Source organism: Taeniopygia guttata, chromosome 24 (assembly GCF_048771995.1).
Source record: "Taeniopygia guttata chromosome 24, bTaeGut7.mat, whole genome shotgun sequence".
Lineage (NCBI taxonomy): Eukaryota > Metazoa > Chordata > Aves > Passeriformes > Estrildidae > Taeniopygia > Taeniopygia guttata.
In genome coordinates this window covers 6,360,236-6,379,124 of record NC_133049.1, presented here as the reverse complement: position 1 = coordinate 6,379,124, position 18,889 = coordinate 6,360,236, and the positions used below count along the sequence as shown (strand labels likewise).

At 51.0% G+C, this 18,889-nt stretch overlaps 1 protein-coding gene across 12 annotated transcripts in view; it reads right to left on the bottom strand.

Moving 5' to 3' along the window:
• NCAM1 (neural cell adhesion molecule 1) overlaps window positions 1-18,889 on the bottom strand; it is an 83,554-nt gene that overhangs the window by 30,620 nt on the left and 34,045 nt on the right. For 8 of the 12 annotated variants that reach the window (XM_030291003.4, XM_030291005.4, XM_072918278.1 and 5 more), the window contains exons 2-12: window positions 13,856-13,930; window positions 13,137-13,355; window positions 12,531-12,674; window positions 12,238-12,375; window positions 11,712-11,829; window positions 10,577-10,746; window positions 9,731-9,873; window positions 5,834-5,863; window positions 1,895-2,045; window positions 1,012-1,196; window positions 39-135 (exon numbers count right to left, since the gene is read on the bottom strand). In XM_030291003.4, coding sequence (XP_030146863.4) covers window positions 39-135; window positions 1,012-1,196; window positions 1,895-2,045; window positions 5,834-5,863; window positions 9,731-9,873; window positions 10,577-10,746; window positions 11,712-11,829; window positions 12,238-12,375; window positions 12,531-12,674; window positions 13,137-13,355; window positions 13,856-13,930 — 1,470 coding nt within the window. The remainder of the gene's footprint in view (window positions 1-38; window positions 136-1,011; window positions 1,197-1,894; window positions 2,046-5,833; window positions 5,864-9,730; window positions 9,874-10,576; window positions 10,747-11,711; window positions 11,830-12,237; window positions 12,376-12,530; window positions 12,675-13,136; window positions 13,356-13,855; window positions 13,931-18,889) is intronic. The other 4 variants (XM_072918275.1, XM_030291008.4, XM_041720953.2 and 1 more) reach the window with 1 other exon arrangement.

The following is an 18,889-nucleotide window of genomic DNA, read 5'->3' as shown; positions in this document are numbered from 1 at the left end:
GAGTGCCCGCTGGCACGCTGCCCGCCCTCCCTGCTCACCTGCCTGCACCAGGATGAACTCGGAGGACTCCTGCCCGATGCGGTTCACAGCCGTGCAGTTGTAGTTCCCAAAGTCATTCTCCGAGTCTGGGGTCACCTGTGGGGCAAGCAAGGCTCAGGTTGGGACCACAAAACCCTTTTCACTCTGCCAGGGCCCCCTGAACTGAACTGGGGAGAAGCTACAATCAAACCCAGGTGTTTGTGCGCCCAGGGGTGTCCATGGGGGAGAGAACTGCAGTGGGCAAAAAGCAGAGGCAAGCAGGGGCATCCTGAGGTTACAACAGATCCTGTTTCAGTTAAAAAGTCTATTTAAGGCCTCTAGATAAAAAATAATCCACAACAATTGAGCATATTTTATTTCATGAAAGTATTTTATACTTTCAATAAGTGATACACAATGTGTCTTGTTACCTGATTATCTTCCATTATCTTTATCTTCTTCATCTTCACCAACCTGATTTGCTCAGAATTTATATGCTAAAAACACCACCCTAAGTTTGTTTCTACCAAGAGGACAAGACTGAATGTTGTCTTGATTTTTAGGTGTTAAGTTTTCTTTTACAGTTATTTTAAAAGTTCCAGATGTCGCTATTGGACAGGAAATGAGTACCCAGAAGCTTGTCAAGTTCAAAGGAGAAAAAGAGAGAGTTTTATTTGAACATTTGGTATTTATAGAATTCTAAAGGTGACTGTGGATTGGAGGATGGAATTACCACCTCTCCAACCACACTGGTCCAAAGATTAATCAATAATTTCTCTCCACTCACAGAGAAATATGTAAACTATTCCATTTTTACATGAAATTCTGTGGGAACTCTCACTCTCTCAGAAGGCTAAAGCAGTTTTATGAGAACTTTAAAACTTTTAAAAGAACTATAAAAGAAAACTTAACACTTTTAAAAATCAGGGCAACAACTGAATTCCTTCAGCATCAGTTATCTGATGGCACTGAGCCCTCCTGGCTGCTCCTCACCTCCAGGTAGCTTGCTGAGGGCGTGTTGTAGATCTTGATGTTGCTGTAGTTGGAGCTGGGGAGGAGCTGCCCATCCCTGAACCAGGAGATGACAGCACTGGGGTAGGCAAACACCTCACAGGTGATGTTCACTTGGTTTCCTTCCCAGGTGTACACGGCCACAGGGCCCTGGAGCTTGGGGGCATCTGAAAGACACGTTTGGGAAGGCAGTTGGAGGCAGCTGAGCTCCCAAAAAAGCCTCCCTGAAAGGATCCCTTGGCTGGAGTCCAGCCCAATGTGGGAAGGACCCTTCCTTCCTGCCCCAACCTCCCTGTCCTGAGCCTAGATAAGGCTCTGTGCCTTCCTGCCTCATCCTCTTTTCCCCTCCATCCCATGGAATAAACAGCTTGGACAACCACATCGGGGAATTGGAGCCTCTTTTGGAATCTTTGCCCAGCTCCTGATCCACCTGCCCTCAAGGCCCCGTAGATCTGGGCTAGCCTGGAAATTTTGGGGGGCTGCTGGGGGCGGGGGTGTCAACAGGCAGAGAGGAAACCCAGAGGGAACAGCAGAGGGAACAACCAGAGGGAACAGCAGAGGGAACAGCAGAGGGAACAGCAGAGGGAACAGCAGAGGGAACAACCAGAGGGAACAGCAGAGGGAACAACCAGAGGGAACAACCAGAGGGAACAACCAGAAGTAACAGCAGAGGGGACAACCAGAGTGAATTCCAGAGGGAACAGCAGAGGGAATAACCAGAGGGAACAGCCAGAGGGAACACCACAGGGAACACCACAGGGAACGCCCTACAACATCCCATCTGGACCCTTTCCCCAGCCCGAGCTGCTCCCCCAGCCTCAGCACCGCAGGGAGGGATGAGGGAAGGAGCCCCCCGGGCACTCACAGTGCACCTCCAGGTACATGGCCTGCGAGTCCTGGCCGATGGTGTTGCTGGCCGTGCAGACGTACTCGCCCGCGTCCGTGTACTGGATGTCCTTGAGCGTGAGCGAGGAGACGCGCGCGTGGCTGCGCACCACGATCCGCCCGTCCAGCGTCTGCAGCACAGCACAGCTCGGTCACAGCCCGGCCCCGGGGCTGCCACGCGCCCCAGCCAGCCCCAGCACCGGGCTGCCCTCACCTGAGCCCAGCTGAGAGCACCTGAGGCAGTTCCCCTCACCTGAGCCCAGCTGAGAGCACCTGAGGCAGTTCCCTGCCCACGCCGAGCAGCGGCTCCAGGCACTTGGGATAAATCTCAAAAAGAGGACCAAAGTATCAGCTACTGCGTATCTGAGAACTCTACGTGTCTGAGAACAAAGTCAAGCTTCTCCCCAGCATGGAACTGCAGAGATCCAGCTCTGGTTAAAAAGTTTTGCCAGCATGCAAAGAGAAAAAAATAATAATAAAAAAAGGAAACCTCCCCAAAAGCTTCCAGGCAGAGAATCCAGCCCTTCCTGTCCTCTCAGTAATACTGGGTTTTATCTCAGTGCCCCTGAAATGGGTAAGGAAGAACAGATCCGGAGCTCGGAGCTGAATCAGGCAAAAAGGAAGCTCAGAACTTTCACCTGAACGTGGCACACGAAGAGAGCAAAGTGCAGTGAAAAGGGCAAGAAAGCCTCTAGATAGAGAGCCCTGCCTCAAGAGAATTCCAGAACCATTTCCCACAGCCAACAGAGTGTGGGGATGCCACTGACAGAGAGGAACAAGGAATGTAAAATCCCAGGGGACTGCCAAGGGACTGCGCCCACCCAGCCACCCAGTGGTTTCCCTCTCCAGTTTGTCACCAAATCCAAGAAAACACAAAGCCAGGGACTCCTCTCTCCCTCCTGCTGCTTCTGCCTCAGCCTGGAAGCTCTCAAGCACCAACTCCCTCCTCTCATTTCTGATTTTGCAGCACAAACACAAGGGAGTAAATTTGGCACCCTCCTGGCTGTGCCTGCTGCTGCATCCTGCCACTCTCCAGGAGCATCTGTTTCCTTGGAGGTACAGGACAAGTGCTGATAAATGACTAAAACCCTGAGGACTTCCAACAGCCAAGTGCACAAAAAGCATCTCTGGTTTCTCAGGTGTCAGACCTCTGGGCCTGAAGCCTCTCTCCGTGCTGAGACTGGCACAGTTTCTACAAATAAATGTCTTTTGTCACCTCACTCAGCTCCAGTAGCAGTTCATGGGCACCAGGCCAATTTCAAATGCACAGAAATAGTATCTTTTGATGACACACAAACAACTAGGTGTATTTTTCTCCTCTTTCTTCCCTGCTGCAATCCCTGGCCAGTGCCATGAGCTACAGACTCCATCCCTGTCCTGGGAGCAGTTATTCCACGGACACGTGGGGCTGTGGGCATCACTTTTCAGAGCCTGACACAAACTGCTGTGGTACCACACAACCAAAATCTGCTTTTATCTCCTGCCCTGGCTGGCTGCACTGCTCTCCTTCTGTCTGACTTTGGATTTCCCTACAAACCCCAGCCCATTCCAGCAGCACCCAGGGGTGCCAGGACTCCAGATCTGCGGGAATATTCTCAATATTTCTCTCTGGGACCTCACCAGAAGAGTGGAAGGGACAAAATACCAGCGTGGGATCATCACAGGTGATTCTAGAAAAGGCAGTTTTACACCCAAATGTCTCCTGCCTTTCTCCCCACTCCTCAAGATCCACCACAAAGAAGTGCCAGGAAATCATGGTCAGTGATGATTTCATGAGCAATGAAAATAAAGCTCTGTTTTTTTAATGCAAAAAGGAATAAAGGAAGAAAAGAGAGGTCAGGAAAAACACTTTAAGGAAGAGAAACACACCTAGCCAAGAAAGCACATTCAAGTTTTCTCTCTCCCTGCTGCAGCTCTGGCTGCTGGAGACAGGACAGGCAGGAATTTGGGAGCCAGATGTTGACATCTGTACCCCTTTCACCCAAATCCCCCAACTGCAAGCATCTGGGCTAACGAAATAACAAAATCCTCATGCTGGGGAGAGCAGCTCAGGGAATCCCTCCTCAGAACAGAGTAGGATGTTCTCTAGATTGCCAATTATTGCAATTTATCCTGAGCTACTGCAGGCGTTTTCCCCCAAATTCTGGCCATGCCCTGGGGCACAACCACTGTGATCACAGCTGGCCAAGAGCTCCACAGCTCGGGGACAAAGGGGAGAGCAGAGACAAATAAAATGAATTTATGCGCCTTCCTTTCACCTTCTGGAGCTTCCAGGCCATTCCCAAAGAAGCACCCACGGATAATTCTGCACTTCCCACACCCTCCCAGAGCCCTGAAAAGCCCGAGCCCAGGCAGGAATTCCACTGAAGGAAGAGGAGGGGTCTCTCCTTGCTCTGTGCTTGCAGTGCAGTGTTTGATATTTGTATTTTACTGCAGCCCTAATGCTCCTCATGCTGCACCCATTCCCAGGTTCCAGTTTGGGGTGTCACTGAGGGTACCCAGAGATGCTGCCAGGACTGACTTCACCTCCTCACCTGAAATTCTTTCAGTAAAAGTCAAATACTTAATGCCAAAGACCCTCTGACCTTCATCCTGCTGCTGGAATCCACTGCTAAAAGCCCCCAGGCAACTTTAAAGCAATTTAAAAGCGATTTTAGAGAGATATCCTGCACCCCTCTGGGGTATTTTAAGACACAGAGGCAGAAAGAAATTTAGAGACAGCAAACTTAATAGTATTAGTGCTCATATTAATCAAAAGCTGGAGAGAGAGAGAGCACAGAGAAAACAGTGGGGCAGGGAGGGGACAGCTGTGACAGGAATTCCTGTGAGTCCTGGAGAGATGCAACGACTCAAATTCCAAATTCTTCAATGCAAACTGCTCTGAGTATCTGATGCCTCCACCTGCCACAACCCAACAGATTATTCTGGAGGAAGAATGGGCAGGATCTCCTCAGCCCCCCATGAAACACAGCTGGGTGGTGCTCAAGTTACAGCTTCACTTTGTTCAGTCTCTGGGATTTGGGATGGCTTCAAAATAATTATAAAAAATTCAGAGCCTCCACAAAGTTGATCCTAAAAATACAAATCCAAGTCACCCAGTTCTGACAGCTCATTTTGTTCTCCACCTGACCCCTGTTATTTGCTTGGGAACTTTCCTTCTGGTCCATTTTGAAGCAAGAGGGCTACAAATCAGCTGCATTATTATTATTATTATTATTATTATTATTATTATTATTATTATTATTAAAGCACAGCACTGAATGTGAAATAAAATCAAACCCCATTTGCACCAACCCCAGTCACTGCATTATCCCACCTCCCCCTAGCTGAACCTTGCAGATCAAAGACAAATGAAGATAATTGAGCAATTTGGAGCATTTTTCTGGAGCAATGCCCCTCGTGCAAGGTTTTTCTGCATTGACTTGGAAATGGAACATGATGCAGTTTCCTTTACAGAGAAGGTCAAACTGAAGGAGTGCCATGAGCAAATAGGTGAGTTGGCTGGAGCAGAGGAGGCTTTCCTGGGGAAAAATGACTTTCCCAAAATACAGGTTGGTGTTAATTCTTCCCTCTCTGAGAGAGAGGATGATTCACACTGGCATCATAGGGGGAAAAAATGGTGAAAAGAGCATTTTACATTTGCTTTTAATTTTAATTGCCTTCACTTTAGTTTTGAAGTGACAAGCAGAGCTCCTCACTCCCAACACAGCTGCTTTGCTCATCCAAAAAATGCATCACTACATGCCAAGCAATTGCTACCTCTAGAAGCTGTTTCTTGTATGTACTGGTATTGAACTGGGTCGGATTAATGCTCGTTTAGTTGGTTACTGCACTAGAGACTTGTTAATCTGTAATGCTTAGAAGAGAAACCAAAATCCAACAACCTAAGAAGTCTGCTAAAGGTCTGGCAATCTTATACCTCTTGTTTCTCGGGCCGGGTCCACGAAGCCTGGAGAGAACAGATATAGAACACAACAACAACAACAGAAAAAAAGCAATAAAAGTTTATCAAAGGTTGCTTTCAGGTACCAGGGTCTGCAGCACATTGAGCTGTGTGCACATGCAGGCTCCAAGCTGAGCATCTCCTGTGTGGGGGGATCACAGCTTCCCTTTCCCATCACTTTCAGCTGGCATTCACCATTTCACAGCCTCTGCATTGGTTTTCAAATGGGCAAACAAAGGCTGAGGGCACCTCAGGACTGATTTATGACACCAGGGACTCTTCCCTCTGTCACATCTCACCTTTCCTACACACCTGGAAGTGGCTCTGGCCACTGAATTGCAGAGGACTGACCTGGTGTTGTGCCCCTGGTCTGTTTGCCACCCCACACCGATTAATTAACGCTGATTAATGTGCTCATCATGCATTTGGAGCCCTGGTTCCATGCAGGCTGTGCCAGGAGGAGGAGCAGAGCTGCAGAGGACCCCCAGCTCCAGCTCCCTGAGGTCAGGGATGGCAGCACCAGGTCCCTGCTGGGCTGGGGACAGCCCCACAGCAATGAGACATGGACAAACCTTCCTTTAAAGCAAATATTTCCCATCAGAGAAAGCCACCAGCAGCAAGGAGCACGCTCCCTGGGGCTGCAAGGAGCCAAGCTGCTGCGCTCCATTCCCCCCTGTAATTGATATTTCAGCTATCTCCTGGTTTCTATCATTTCAACTGATCCCCTTCAGTTCAGGAGGCAAAAATCACCTGCTGCCAGGAGAGCCAGGAGGGCACCACTGGCTGTGAGGACGTTGTGGGGGTGTCACAGCACACAGGAGTGACGGGGATGGAGATGGAGGCTCAGGGAATGAGAACCAGGAGCAGAGCCCTGTGACACTGTGACACTGAAATACCAACAGATGGACACACACCGCCCTGACAACACCTCTGGTGAGAGCAAATGGCTGGGCTGTGACTGGGAGCCTGGGGTGGAGCTCACCAGCCCTGCAGGGGCTGGGACACTCCCAAAACCTGCTCATTTCTGGGTGCATACATCCTGCTGAGCAGGGAGCCCAATATTCCAGAATAATCCCTTTGTTAGTCCCATTTATGGCCTTGTGAGTCCCCTGCCACTGCTGCTCTCTGCAGTCTCAGCACAGGGAGACACTTCTCATCCCTGGTGTCGACCCAGAGGAAGAAGAAGAAGGAAAAGATTCCGTTCCCAAATGCTCAGAGCTTCTCTGCAATGGCCCTCGGGAGGGGAGGGAAGAGGCAGAGCCACATTCCCCACCCCAGAGAATCCCAGACTAACTCTTCCTCAGCAGGACAGAGACAGGGCAGCTCCACCCAGCAGCACTGGGAACGAGGGGGGAATCCACAGCCTCGTGCACCTTCAGGTTCCTAAATGATTAAAAACTCATCCAATCTTTGGCTGCCAACAGCACAGAGCTGAGAGAGGCTGTGGGGCAGCAGCAGCACCCAGGAACCAGAGGGAGGATGGGCTGGGCTGTTTCTAGGACAGCACCATGCACTGCTGGAATTCACCTGTCAGACACCCGAAATTCAGCCAAGCCACTCAGGTCCATGCAGAATCTGCATGTTCCTGCCTGAGGAACAGGGAGCAGAGCTGGGGGAAAGGCCCAGTGACAGCACAGGGTTAAAATGTGTGTGGGATGCAGGAGGGGGAAATCAGAGCTCATCCCTCCCTCTGCTCCTCCACTCCTTTGGTGGGAAGGTGTCCCTTTGTTTTCTGCCCTGCAGGGAATGGTGACTGGTTGGGAGAGCAGCTCCCAGGAGATGCAGCCCTGGATGAAGGAACAAGGACCTGCAGAGTGTTTCCTGCCCTGCTGGCTCCCAAACCCAGCAACGGCCCCACAGCTGCTCCCTGGAAGGGTGGCTGAGCACCCTGAGACTGGGACATCCCCAAATCTGCCAGGAGACACAGCTGAGCTAAACCTTCCTTTCTATTTGGGGCTTTGGGTAGGTTTCCCAGAATGTTCTGGGAGTTAAGGCATCTCTACACCTCTAAAAACCTACACTGAAGGATGATTACAAGAGCAAACAATGTGAAGCAAGAGAGAAGCATCTAAGTACCTGGATAACAGAAACATTCAAAAGTAGGCTTGGTAATTCTTAAAATAGCATTTTTGTCCTGCATCACTTCCCTGTGCAGTCCCAGAGAAAGTGGAGAATAAACTGAATATATGCATTTGTAACAAGAATATTTAATAGAATTAAATATTCCGATAGAAGTTGTAGTAGGATATTTATAGAGCTGTTCTGACCTCAGGATTTTCTGGATATCTGAAACGTTCCCCTCAACTTAGAGCACAAGAGAGAGAATGAGAAAAGTACAAGACAAACCAAAACAAAATGCACACACACACACAGAATAATCCAGCCTAGAAAGTGAATGGGATATGAAAAAATAATGTTTGCCCTGAAGGTTTGAACCAGCCCATGAACACATGGCAGTACCTCAAACCTTGGCTCTTCCCCCATCTCAAAGTGTCAGAGCATGAACATTTCCCTTGCTATTGATCACCAAGCTGGGAGCACCGAGCAGAGTCTCAAAAATCAGCAAAAATTAGTTAGCAGTTTTGCCACTGAGCTCCTGATGGTTTAACTGGGCTGCACAGGGGGTCTCTTCTACCACTTGATTCAGCTTTTACATTCTCCTCCCTGCCCAAGCTCTGCCTGTGGCTGGGATCCAAACCAGCACTGGAGCCCTTGACACCTCCCAGGGCTCTCCTAACAGAGACAAACCATGAATAAATAACCTCCAATCCTGCCTAAATAACCTCCAATCCTGCCCAAACAGGTCCCCCAGTCAGGCTGCAGCTTCTGCAGGCACTGGGAACCTCTCCCTGAACATTGCAGGGATTCACAGCAGCCCTGGGATCCAAAAGATGCTAAGAAAGAAGTGAAGCTGGAACATTTTGGCACCCTGATTAATAAAGTTACACATGAACAACGAGGGGAGGGGCTGACATCATGGGGGCAATTAAAAAAGCTCATTTAGGAGCTGCAGGGCAGGACAGCAGCTGTGGGGACAAGTGACAGTGGACACCTCTGTTGCTCCAAGACTTTCAGGGTGTCACCTGCTGCCTCCACACTGAGCCAGAACCCCTGGCATGGCCAAGGCAGCTGAGCCCTGAAGCATCCTGCTATTAGGAGATTATTAATTAGCAACAACTCCTCACTCCTTCTTCTGTCTAGGCGTTCTCTGGCTCCAAATTCTGCCTCCTGATCACTTATGAAACATCTCCAGTACAGCAGCACACCCCAACCTCGTCTAATTAAAGGAGTTGTCGCCAATAACAACACCAGCACTCTCTTTCAAGAAGAAAAAACTGCTAATTATTTTTGCTTTTAAAGAACAAAATGGTATTGATGGGATCAACAGAAGAGGTGAGCACAAAAGGCAGCCAGGCTTTTGTGCTTCAGGGATGTGCAGTGCCAGAGGACAGCACGAGGAGGGATGAACAGGCTGATTTTGGATCCACTGCAGCCTGGAGAGGGAGCAGCCCTCGCCTGCCACCTGCACAGCACGGCCAGCTCTGGGGCAGGAGCTCATTCCCACCTCCCAGGAGCTTCCTGCAGCTGTAGCATCTCCTCTGAAGAGGGTTTCGGGTGTCTCCAATTGAATTCACCCCCGGGGAATAGAGCAGGAATTACAGAACGTCTCCCCAAGTGCTCAGAGTCGAGGTGGCTCGTCACAGAAGGGCACCTGTGCCACCCGTGCCACCCGGTGTGGCCGTGAGCCCAGCCCTGCCCGAGCAGGGGAGCTGCAGGACCTGCACATGCATCCACATGCAATTCCAGGCCAGGGCCAGGCAGGGCCGAGCTGTGCTGAGCCCACAACCCCTGGGGCCTGGGGAAGGGCTGTACCTTCTCCTCGTTGCTGATGTTCCTCGTGGAGGTTCTCCAGGTGATGGAGGGGATGGGGTCCCCCGACGCCTCGCAGGTCAGCGTGATCTGATCCTCCAGCTCCATGGCTGTCTTGTTCTCCACGTAGGTGATTTTGGGTTTGGCTGGGGAGGAGAAGAAAAAGCAACCTTCGCTCAGCTGGGGCTCAGGGGGAAGCCTGTCTGTCACCAGCAGTGCCTGGGGAGAACTGGGACCATTTACTGCCCGCTGGGGAAGGAGCAGAGGGATTTCTACGAGGGCACCTCCTTGCAGAAGGACCTGAAAATCCTCCTCTGCCCACTCTCACAGCTGAGGCTCCTAAGAGAGGACCCAGTTGAGAGTGTACAAATGCCCACCTTGGCGATTACCAGCTCCCTCTTCCACCTCCCTGCCCCAAACCAGCCCTTTGCCAAGCAGCTTGCTCAGCAGGGAGAATCCCACATTCCTGAACACTTCCAGATTCCTGGCAGGCAGGAAAGCCCCTGGTTCACCCCTACAAGCCTGAGGTCACCCCCACAGTGGTGGGGTGGAGCTCACCTCCCCATCCAGGCTGCAGCGAGCCCCACTCAAGTGCTAAAGCCCTTCTAAGAGCAGCTTTGGTGGATCAGGACTCAGGCTGGGAGGCCTGCAGGGCATTTCCAGCAGCCTGAGCAGACAGGAGCTGGGGTGAGCTGCCCCACACACACACACAGGGTGGCAGAGGTGCCCAGGCACAGCAGCAGCTGGGGATCAGCCCCAGCAAGGATCCACTGGGATAAGCAGTTCCCCCAGCTCCCCCCAGTGTGAGCAGCACCAGCTGGGCTGCCAGGGCTGCCAGGGGGCTGTTACCAAACACTTTGAGGTGGATGGTGGCATCGGCCTCGCCAGCCTTGTTCTCAGCGATGCAGATGTACTCGGCCTCGTCGCTCTTGTCCACCCTGTGGATGACCAGCTCGGAGCCGTCCGCGTTGAAGCTGTACTTGTCCTCGTCCTCCACCTCCTCCACGGGCTCTCCATCCCTGGGGACACAAAGCACACGGGGCTGTGGGGGCAGAACCATCCCATGTTGCCCTGATTCTTAAGATTTTCTAAAGCCTTCAGAGTTTATATTCTTGTAGAGAACTTTCTCACACAACTTTCTGTAAACAATGTATTGTTTACCATTCCTCCACAGAGGCGGAGAAATTTAATGTACTAGTAATTTGTCCAATGTCATTGGAGAGGTGGCACATTCACCCTCCAATCCATTGTCACCTTTAGAAAAGTAGAAATGCTAAAGTCAAAAAATAAACTTCCTCTTTTCCACCTTTGCGATAGCACCGGCTCACGTCGTGCAGTAACAATCCCAGGCTGCTTCAGGCTTCTCCATGCAATTATTACACTGCAGCTCCTCCTGCCCAGAGGGACCAGCCCCTTCTCCTCTCCCCGAGGGCTCCAGAGCTCAGTTTGAGCCCTGCTCCCAGCCCTTCCTGCCCCAGGGCTCCTGGCAGATGAAGCTCCCACCTCCTGGCACACCACTGAGCTGTAACCCCACCAAAGGTGGTTCCTTGCCTCCAAGGCACCACTCCAAGCTGCCATCAGCTTTTCCACCTCCATTCGTGCTCCTAACCTTCACCAAAGGCTGCAGAATTCCAAGAACAGAGTCCCTGGAGTAGGAATCACTGCCTGACAGGGAAATACAAGAAGCTGGGAGGGGAACAGCTGACCTGGCTGAACGATGGGGAGCACTGCAGGAACTCCTTGTTCTGCTTTGCTTTATTAAACTGTTTTTATCTCACCCAGCAGGATTTTTACCCTCAGATTCTCCCCCCTGGGTGGGCTCTGTGCTCGCAGCCTAACCCACAGCAGAAGGTGGCTTCACCCCAACACAAGGCCATTGCTGTGAGCAAAACCAGCTCATCCCAGTCAGAAGTTCCCCTCCCTCCAGCCTGGCAGTGCAGGGGAAGCAGCACAGCCCAGCAGGACACTGCACACAGCATCTTACTTCGTCCAGGTCACGGTGGGCTCGGGAAAGCCATCGGCATCGCAGGCCAGGGTGACAGACTGGCTGAGGTTGGCAGTGGCGTTCATGGTGCTCTGCCTGGCACGCACCGAGGGAGGCACTGCAAGAGAGCAAAGCCAGGGCTGAGCTGGAGAGGACAGCAGGTGTGAGCCACAGGCAGGATCCCCGTGCCCCTCTGATGGCACCAGCCAGCCCGACCCTGGCACCACCAGCTGCAGGGTTCAATCAGCGAGTCTGAGGCACGTCCAGAGTCACCAGCACGGGGCAGAAAGGGCAGTGGCTGGGGAGACAGAAGAACTCAGCGTGGTGGCCAAAACCACTTGTGAGCGCCACCAAGCTCAGCTCCTCACTCTAAGCTTCAGGTGTCTCAAGGTGTTCTTTTCCTGGCAAACACTCCCTGCATTCCTTGGACATTTTCTTTGGACACAGCAGAGGAAGAGGATGGTGTGACTCTGAGGCAGCACCTCCAGCAGCAGCCTGGGGTGAGGTGCTGCTCTGAGCCCCTCACCGTTCACGATGACCTGGATGTCCTTGAAGTTGATCTCCCCACGGGCCAGGATCCTCCCCTCACACCTGTAGGTCCCCTCATCTGTCTTTTTGATGCCCCGGATCTGCAGGTAGTTGTTGGACAGGACGATGAAGCGCACTGCGGAGGACAAAGGGAAGGAAGCTCACTCCAGCCTCTCCTCTCCTCACCCTTCTGCAACAAAATCTCCCTCCCCACCATGAACCGGAGATTCACAGCATTCTGTGTGGGAGTTGGACATCTGACCCCGGAATGGACAACAACCAAGCCCTTACCATCCTTTTTTAGGATGACATCCCTGCCTTTGTGCTTCCAGATGATGGTGGGGGGCAGTGAGCTGACCACGTCACACACGATCACAGCATCGTCCCCTTCCTTGAACTCCTGAGGGGTGGGAGCGTTCTTGAACATCAGCTTTTCTGGAAACGGGGAAAGGAGAAGGTCACTGCAGCTTTCTCAGCACACCTGGAGCTCCTGCTCCAGCCTGAGGGGAGCAGAGAAACCCCCAGATCCCCAGAAATCATTACACTAACAAGAACCATTACTAACTAACTAATTAGAAAACTCGTGACTCTCTCCTGAGAGTCCCAACACACACGATCTAGCTGGTCAATGAATTTAAAACACCCTCACCAGTATCTAATCAATCACCTTGGGTAAACAATCTCTGTACCACCTTCCACAGGGGCACCAACAGACAAGAATTGTTTTGACTCTCTCTTCTCTGCTTCTCTCAGGAGAAATCCTGAGAAAATACCACACCCCCTTTCCTTTCGCCCTGCTCCAACCCTTCAAACCTTTTCCTAGGAAGGCGAAACAGTTTCCTAACCCTAACCCTGCCTCCCCACCAGCAAGGAAAAAGCCGGGGGGCTGTGCCTTACGGAAGATCTTGACGTTGACGGTGGCCTCGGAGTCGCCCTCCTCGGGGCTGCTGACCACGCACTTGTAGATGCCGGCGTCGTCGATGTTGGCGTTGTAGATGGTGAGGGTGGAGGAGAAGTCATCGTTGCGCACCACCGAGATGCGCTGCTGGTTGGGGCTCAGCCGCTCCCCGTTCGGGGAGAACCACGAGATGTCCTTGAACTTGGCCTCGCCGGCCACTGCGGGGGGAGAGCTGCACGGTGAGACAGCCCGGCCACGACACCCCAAACCCCACAGCACAGTGACAGCTCGGCCCCGACACCCCAAACCCGAGTCTGGCTGACCCCACAGCAGTGACAGCCCGGCCCCGACACCCCAAACCCCACAGCACAGTAACAGCCTGGCCCCAATACCCCAAACCCCACTGCTGAGGGCCTGACCCCACAGCACAGTGACAGCCTGGCCCTGACACCCCAAACCCCAGGGTCTGATCAACCCCCAAGTACAGTGAGACAGCCGGCCCCAACACCGCAAACCCCATTGCTGAGGGTCTGACCCCATAGCAGTGTGACACAGCCTGGCCCCGACACCCCAAACCCCACAGCCGATGCTCTGCACCCCAAACCCCACAGCCAAGGCTCTGCCCCAAACCCCACAGCCGAGGCTCTGCCTGACCCCACAGCAGAACACCGTCCCAGCAGGGTCTGTCTCATTTTAAACTGTGCAAACCTGCACGCACCTTGACATAAGAAGAACTTGGATTCTCCAACGCTGATCTCCCCCTGGCTCGGAACGATGTCCACTTGGAGAGAGGCTGGGAAGGGAATGAGCATGGTCAGACAGGGCTGTGGGCTCCAGCAAAAACCCTCTGCCAGCATTACAATCCCCAGGGACCCCTCCTTCGATTTACAGCCCAGGATGACACCTATTTTCTGATCTGAATCGCTGGCTTTAAACACCAGAGGAAGGCTTTAAACATGACAGGAAGGCTTTAAACAAGAGAGAAGGGTTTTAGACATGGGAGCAAGGTTTGAAACACCAGAACAAGGTTTTAAACACCAGAACAAGGTTTTAAACACCAGAACAAGGTTTTAAACACCAGAACAAGGTTTTAAACACCCGAGAAAGGCTTTAAACACCAAAGGACAGCATCCCTGTCCTGCCCATTCCCATTTACCAGCAGCCCCTCCCAGTGCACACCCACGTAAGCCCAGTGCCCTTTTCCCCCAGCATCATCCCTGCCTCCTTCTTCATTGCATAAATTATGACCCATTAGGCAGAAAATCTAATTGGATTCTGGCTCTCCTCCAGCTATAGCTTAATTCCACAGCAGATCTGCGGCCTAACAAGCCCGGGTCAAGTTGAATTTGGGGACGCCAAAATAGGTTTTCTTTGGAAAACACTCTCTGTGCTTTCATGTAATGCATGAAAATCTGAAAATCCCTCTCCCAGAGCAGCTAATTTTACCTCCAGACCACAGAGGCATTATTTCAGCTGCCAAGCACACCTGGGGTTAGAAGGAACGAGCATTCCTGCTCGTTTCTTTTCGTTCATTTTCATTCCTGCTTGAGGAATGAAAGCCTGGCTGTGTGTGCCAGTGGCAACATTCCTTAAAATGCTGGGCAAACACATGGATGGGGGTCAGGCACTGAGTCTGCAGCTCCCACAGCTGAGGGAGCACTGCTGCCCTCCTCATAAAGCACAGGGGTGTCAGGAATTTCTGAGCACATTCCTTCAGCCAGCAAGCACCCTGCACAGCTCTTCTCCCCAGGAGAAGACTGGAAGCAGCAATGGGAGCTGGGATAATCCCAGTGCAAGGTGGTCACTGCACAACACGACAAACCGCTGCTATTGTTGAGGTAAAAAGGTTAGTTTATTTTTTCTGACTCTAGCATTTATACTTTTTCAAAGGTGACAGTGGATTAGAGTGAAAATACCACCTCTCTAATGACACTAAACAAACTACCAATCCTTCAAATTTCTCTGCCTCTATGAAAAAATGCAAAAATAGTAAGCTATTTACATAAAGTGCGTGAGAAAGGTTACTACAAAAATGTAAACTCAAAAAGCTTTAGAAAACCTTAAAAAATCAAAACAACACAAAGTGCCTGCACTTTCCTGGCTCTCCTCTCTGGGGTTCATCAGGCTGCCCTGATAAATCCCAAACGCCAAGATCCCAGCTGGAAATAAAGCAAGGTGTGCCCAAAGCCACCTTCAGGGGAGGGACACCCCAAAATAAAGCAAGGTGTGCCCAAAGCCACCTTCAGGGCTTGTCCAGAAGCTCCAGCCACAGAAGCTGCAGGTAACTTTTGGAATTCAGCTGCAGGAGAGGGAAGCATCCCTGTGAGTGAGCCACTGCAGCTCCTCTGTCCTTATTTCACCTGGGGAGAGCTCAGCCCTGGCTGGAGCAGGATTTGCTGCCACTGTCACCTGGACAAACGGGTCCCCAGAACAATGGGCTGTGCCTGGAATCTCACAAACCCTCACGCTGACAAAGCCAGCACTGCTGATTTTAATCGCTATTTAATCCGGTATTTTTGCTTTGCAGTTCAGGGAAATGGGGACTATTTTTTCCACTCTTCATTTAATAGACACTGCGAGCCCATTTGTATTCTGCTTCCAACTTCAAGCAATAAAGGCCTTTTTAGCATCACATAATAACTGCATTAAAAGGCCTCTTCATAATCACACAATAACACTTTTTATAGCTCTGCCCTCCCCCGTATCTTTTATCTGCTTATAAAGTTCCCCAGCCCCCAAAAAATGCTGAATAATTCCCCATTGATTAAAAAAAAAAAAAAAAAACACAACAAATTTGCTAATGCAACTTCCTGTTCATCTGTAGTGCAATATAATTAGTTTTGCATCTCAACAAAAGAAATGAGCTCAAATTAAGCGGTGATTTTGGTAATAGGCAGGGAGGCTGTGTCCCTGCTGGGCTCAGACTGGGGTTAAGGCAGGAGGCTGTACCTGGGCAGAAAATAAATAAAGTAAATAAAGTAAATTGTTGAAATTTATTTCAAAGTTCAACAATTTGAACTTTGAAATAAAGAACTGGGAACCGGGTCCGTGGATGCCCAAATTCCAAAGGTGACACACCAGAAAGTGGAATATGAGTGCTCTCACTGCTCTGGCTCCACAAAAGGAACGTCCTGGGACACTAAATACACTCAGTGAGGGATTTACTGTGGGGTCCTATTCCCTCAGAAAAATGGGAGTTCATCCCATTCCTTCAGAAAAATGGGAGTTCAGCCCCCCACATCCCTCCCTTCCTATAAAATCACTGCTCCTTTGCAGCCCCCAGCCCAAGAGGTCCCAATTGGAGCCCTGGAGGCCAACAAGGACTGAAATCCCTCTGGCCTCGCTCACTCCAGCACTGGGGTCACTCCACACTCAGAGATGTGCCCACACTGCAGCTCCCATCAAGGGTTAAACTCAGTTCCAAGGGCTAAACTCAGCTCCAGGGGCTCTCCCTGCCAGGCCCTCCCACTCTGAGCCCAGGAGGGAATTTGGATGGGGTTTGCCTCGGAGGGTGTCTCCAGGAGCAGGAATCCTGTCACAGGTAACCCAGGTAATCACTGCAACAAAGCCCAGAGAAAACCTAAAAATCAAAAAACCGTCAAAGAGATCTGGGCAAATAAAGCACAGCACGGATGAGTTCAGCGGTGACCGAAGCCTTGGCTCCATTCTCACGGGCTGTACCTTTAATTTTGCTCATTTCTAGCAACGATTCACCAATTAAACCCAATTCCAGGAATAAAAACCATCAGGAAAGAGGCATCTCCTGGATTTGTGGCCACGGCTGGTGGAGATTTGTAGGGCTGGTGAGCGAAGCAGATGATGGTGAAAGCCCTCGGGATTTCACACACAACAAAGGCTTAACAAGACAAAGACAAGGCTCCTGTGCACGGTCACTGGATGAAAAATACGCTGACTGCTCGGGAGGAGGAGGAGGCAGCAGCTGGGATTGATCCCAGCTGGGCTGCAGATCCAATTCCTCCCCCATGGTCGCCATGGCAACCAGTCCCTAAATCTGCCAGGACCTGGAGGAGGGGATGGCTGATTCCTCTGGGAACAGCAGATCCAGGAGAGGCAGCTGGGCTCAGAACGCCCCGAAATGAGGAAAGGTGTGCCTAAAGCTCCTTCAGGGGAGGACACCCCAAAATAAAGACACCAAAGCCATCTTCAGGAGAAAACACACAAAAATAAAAACACCAAAGCTGCCTTCAGGGTAGGAACATCCCAAAATAAAGACACCAAAGCCACCTTCAGGGGAGGGACAAACCAAAATAAAGACACCAAAGCCATCTTCAGGAGAAGAACACCCCAAAATAAAGCCCAAAGCCACGTTCAGGGGAAGAACATCCCAAAATAAAGAAAAATGTGCCCAAAGCCACCAGCAGGGGAGGACACCCCAAAATAAAGGTGTGCCCAAAGCCACCTTCAAGGGAGGGACAAACCGAAATAAAGACACCAAAGCCATCCTCAGGAGAAAACACACCAAAATAAAGACACCAAAGCCACCTGCAGGTGAGGAACATCCCAAAATAAAGGTGTGCCCAAAGCACCTTCAGAGGAAGAACATCCCAAAATAAAGACATCAAAGCCGCCTTCAGGGGAGGGACACCCCAAAATAAAGACACCAAGCCCAGCTGGTGGCCCTGGATGTGAGGGATGCTCCCCACCCTGCTGCTGAACAGTCCAGGATGTGCCAGCAGCACAGAGGGAGCATCCCCTACTGTCCCACCCCAAATCCAAACCCACAGGGGGGTTTTGGGGAAGGACTCAGCTCTGGCACAGCATCCCAGAGCCAGGGGAGCTCTGCTCCTGGGCACAGCCCTGGCACCAGCCACCCTCCTGTCTGCTCTGCCCACTTCAGGGGCTGAAAACCCCCATTTCCACTGGAATTCCCCATTTCCACTGGAATTCCCCATTTCCAGCAGGACCTTGTGGATGCTGGGGGTGGGAGAAGAGTAATTCGCTCCTTGCTGCAAGAAAAGCAGGTGCTGTTCACTTGCAAAGTGAACATAATTCAAATTATTCCATCAAACAGCACAGCCTGGGCACTGAGGAACCCCTCTGCCCTGTGGGTGTCACCCCACACACCCTCCAAGGGACAGGGGGGCTCTCCCAGCCAAAATCCAGGTGCACCCATCCATCCCTGGGGACTGTTTCAAAGTGCACCGTGCCAGGGAAGGTTGTGCTTGGGCAACCAGCTGAAATCAGGGGCCCAAGCAGCTGTGGCAGCACAAAAACACAGGCAGAGGCTTCTCCTCTGCTTCATTTCAGTCAGAATTATTCTGCTCCTGAGCACAGTGACACGTCCAAGCTGATGCAGGAAATCTGTGCAGGGAAAGGGGAATAATTCCAATTATGTCCACGCTGTGACCTCATCCTTTCCTTGTACAAGATCTGCCCACAAGCACTTGGAATTTTTAAATGACCACAGGGCGCATCAAAAAATGATACCATTAACACCTTTTCCTACAGAAATTTATGAATTGCAGTAAAACTTCCCAGACATCTCAGTGTTTTTGCATGGAACACAATTTTATGCCTCTTTTGACGACATTCTTGATAAAAGCTTTTTATTACTATGACTCATAAAACTAATAGTCCTATTTACCACAGCAAATATTTTCATTTACCTGAGGCTGGGTAAACCGGGATGTTTTATGGAGCTATTAAATCAGAGTATGGACAATTTTAATTAAAAACCAAGCAAGTTACAATCTTGTGCTGAAAGAGAAATCTGGGTGGGTGACACTGCGCT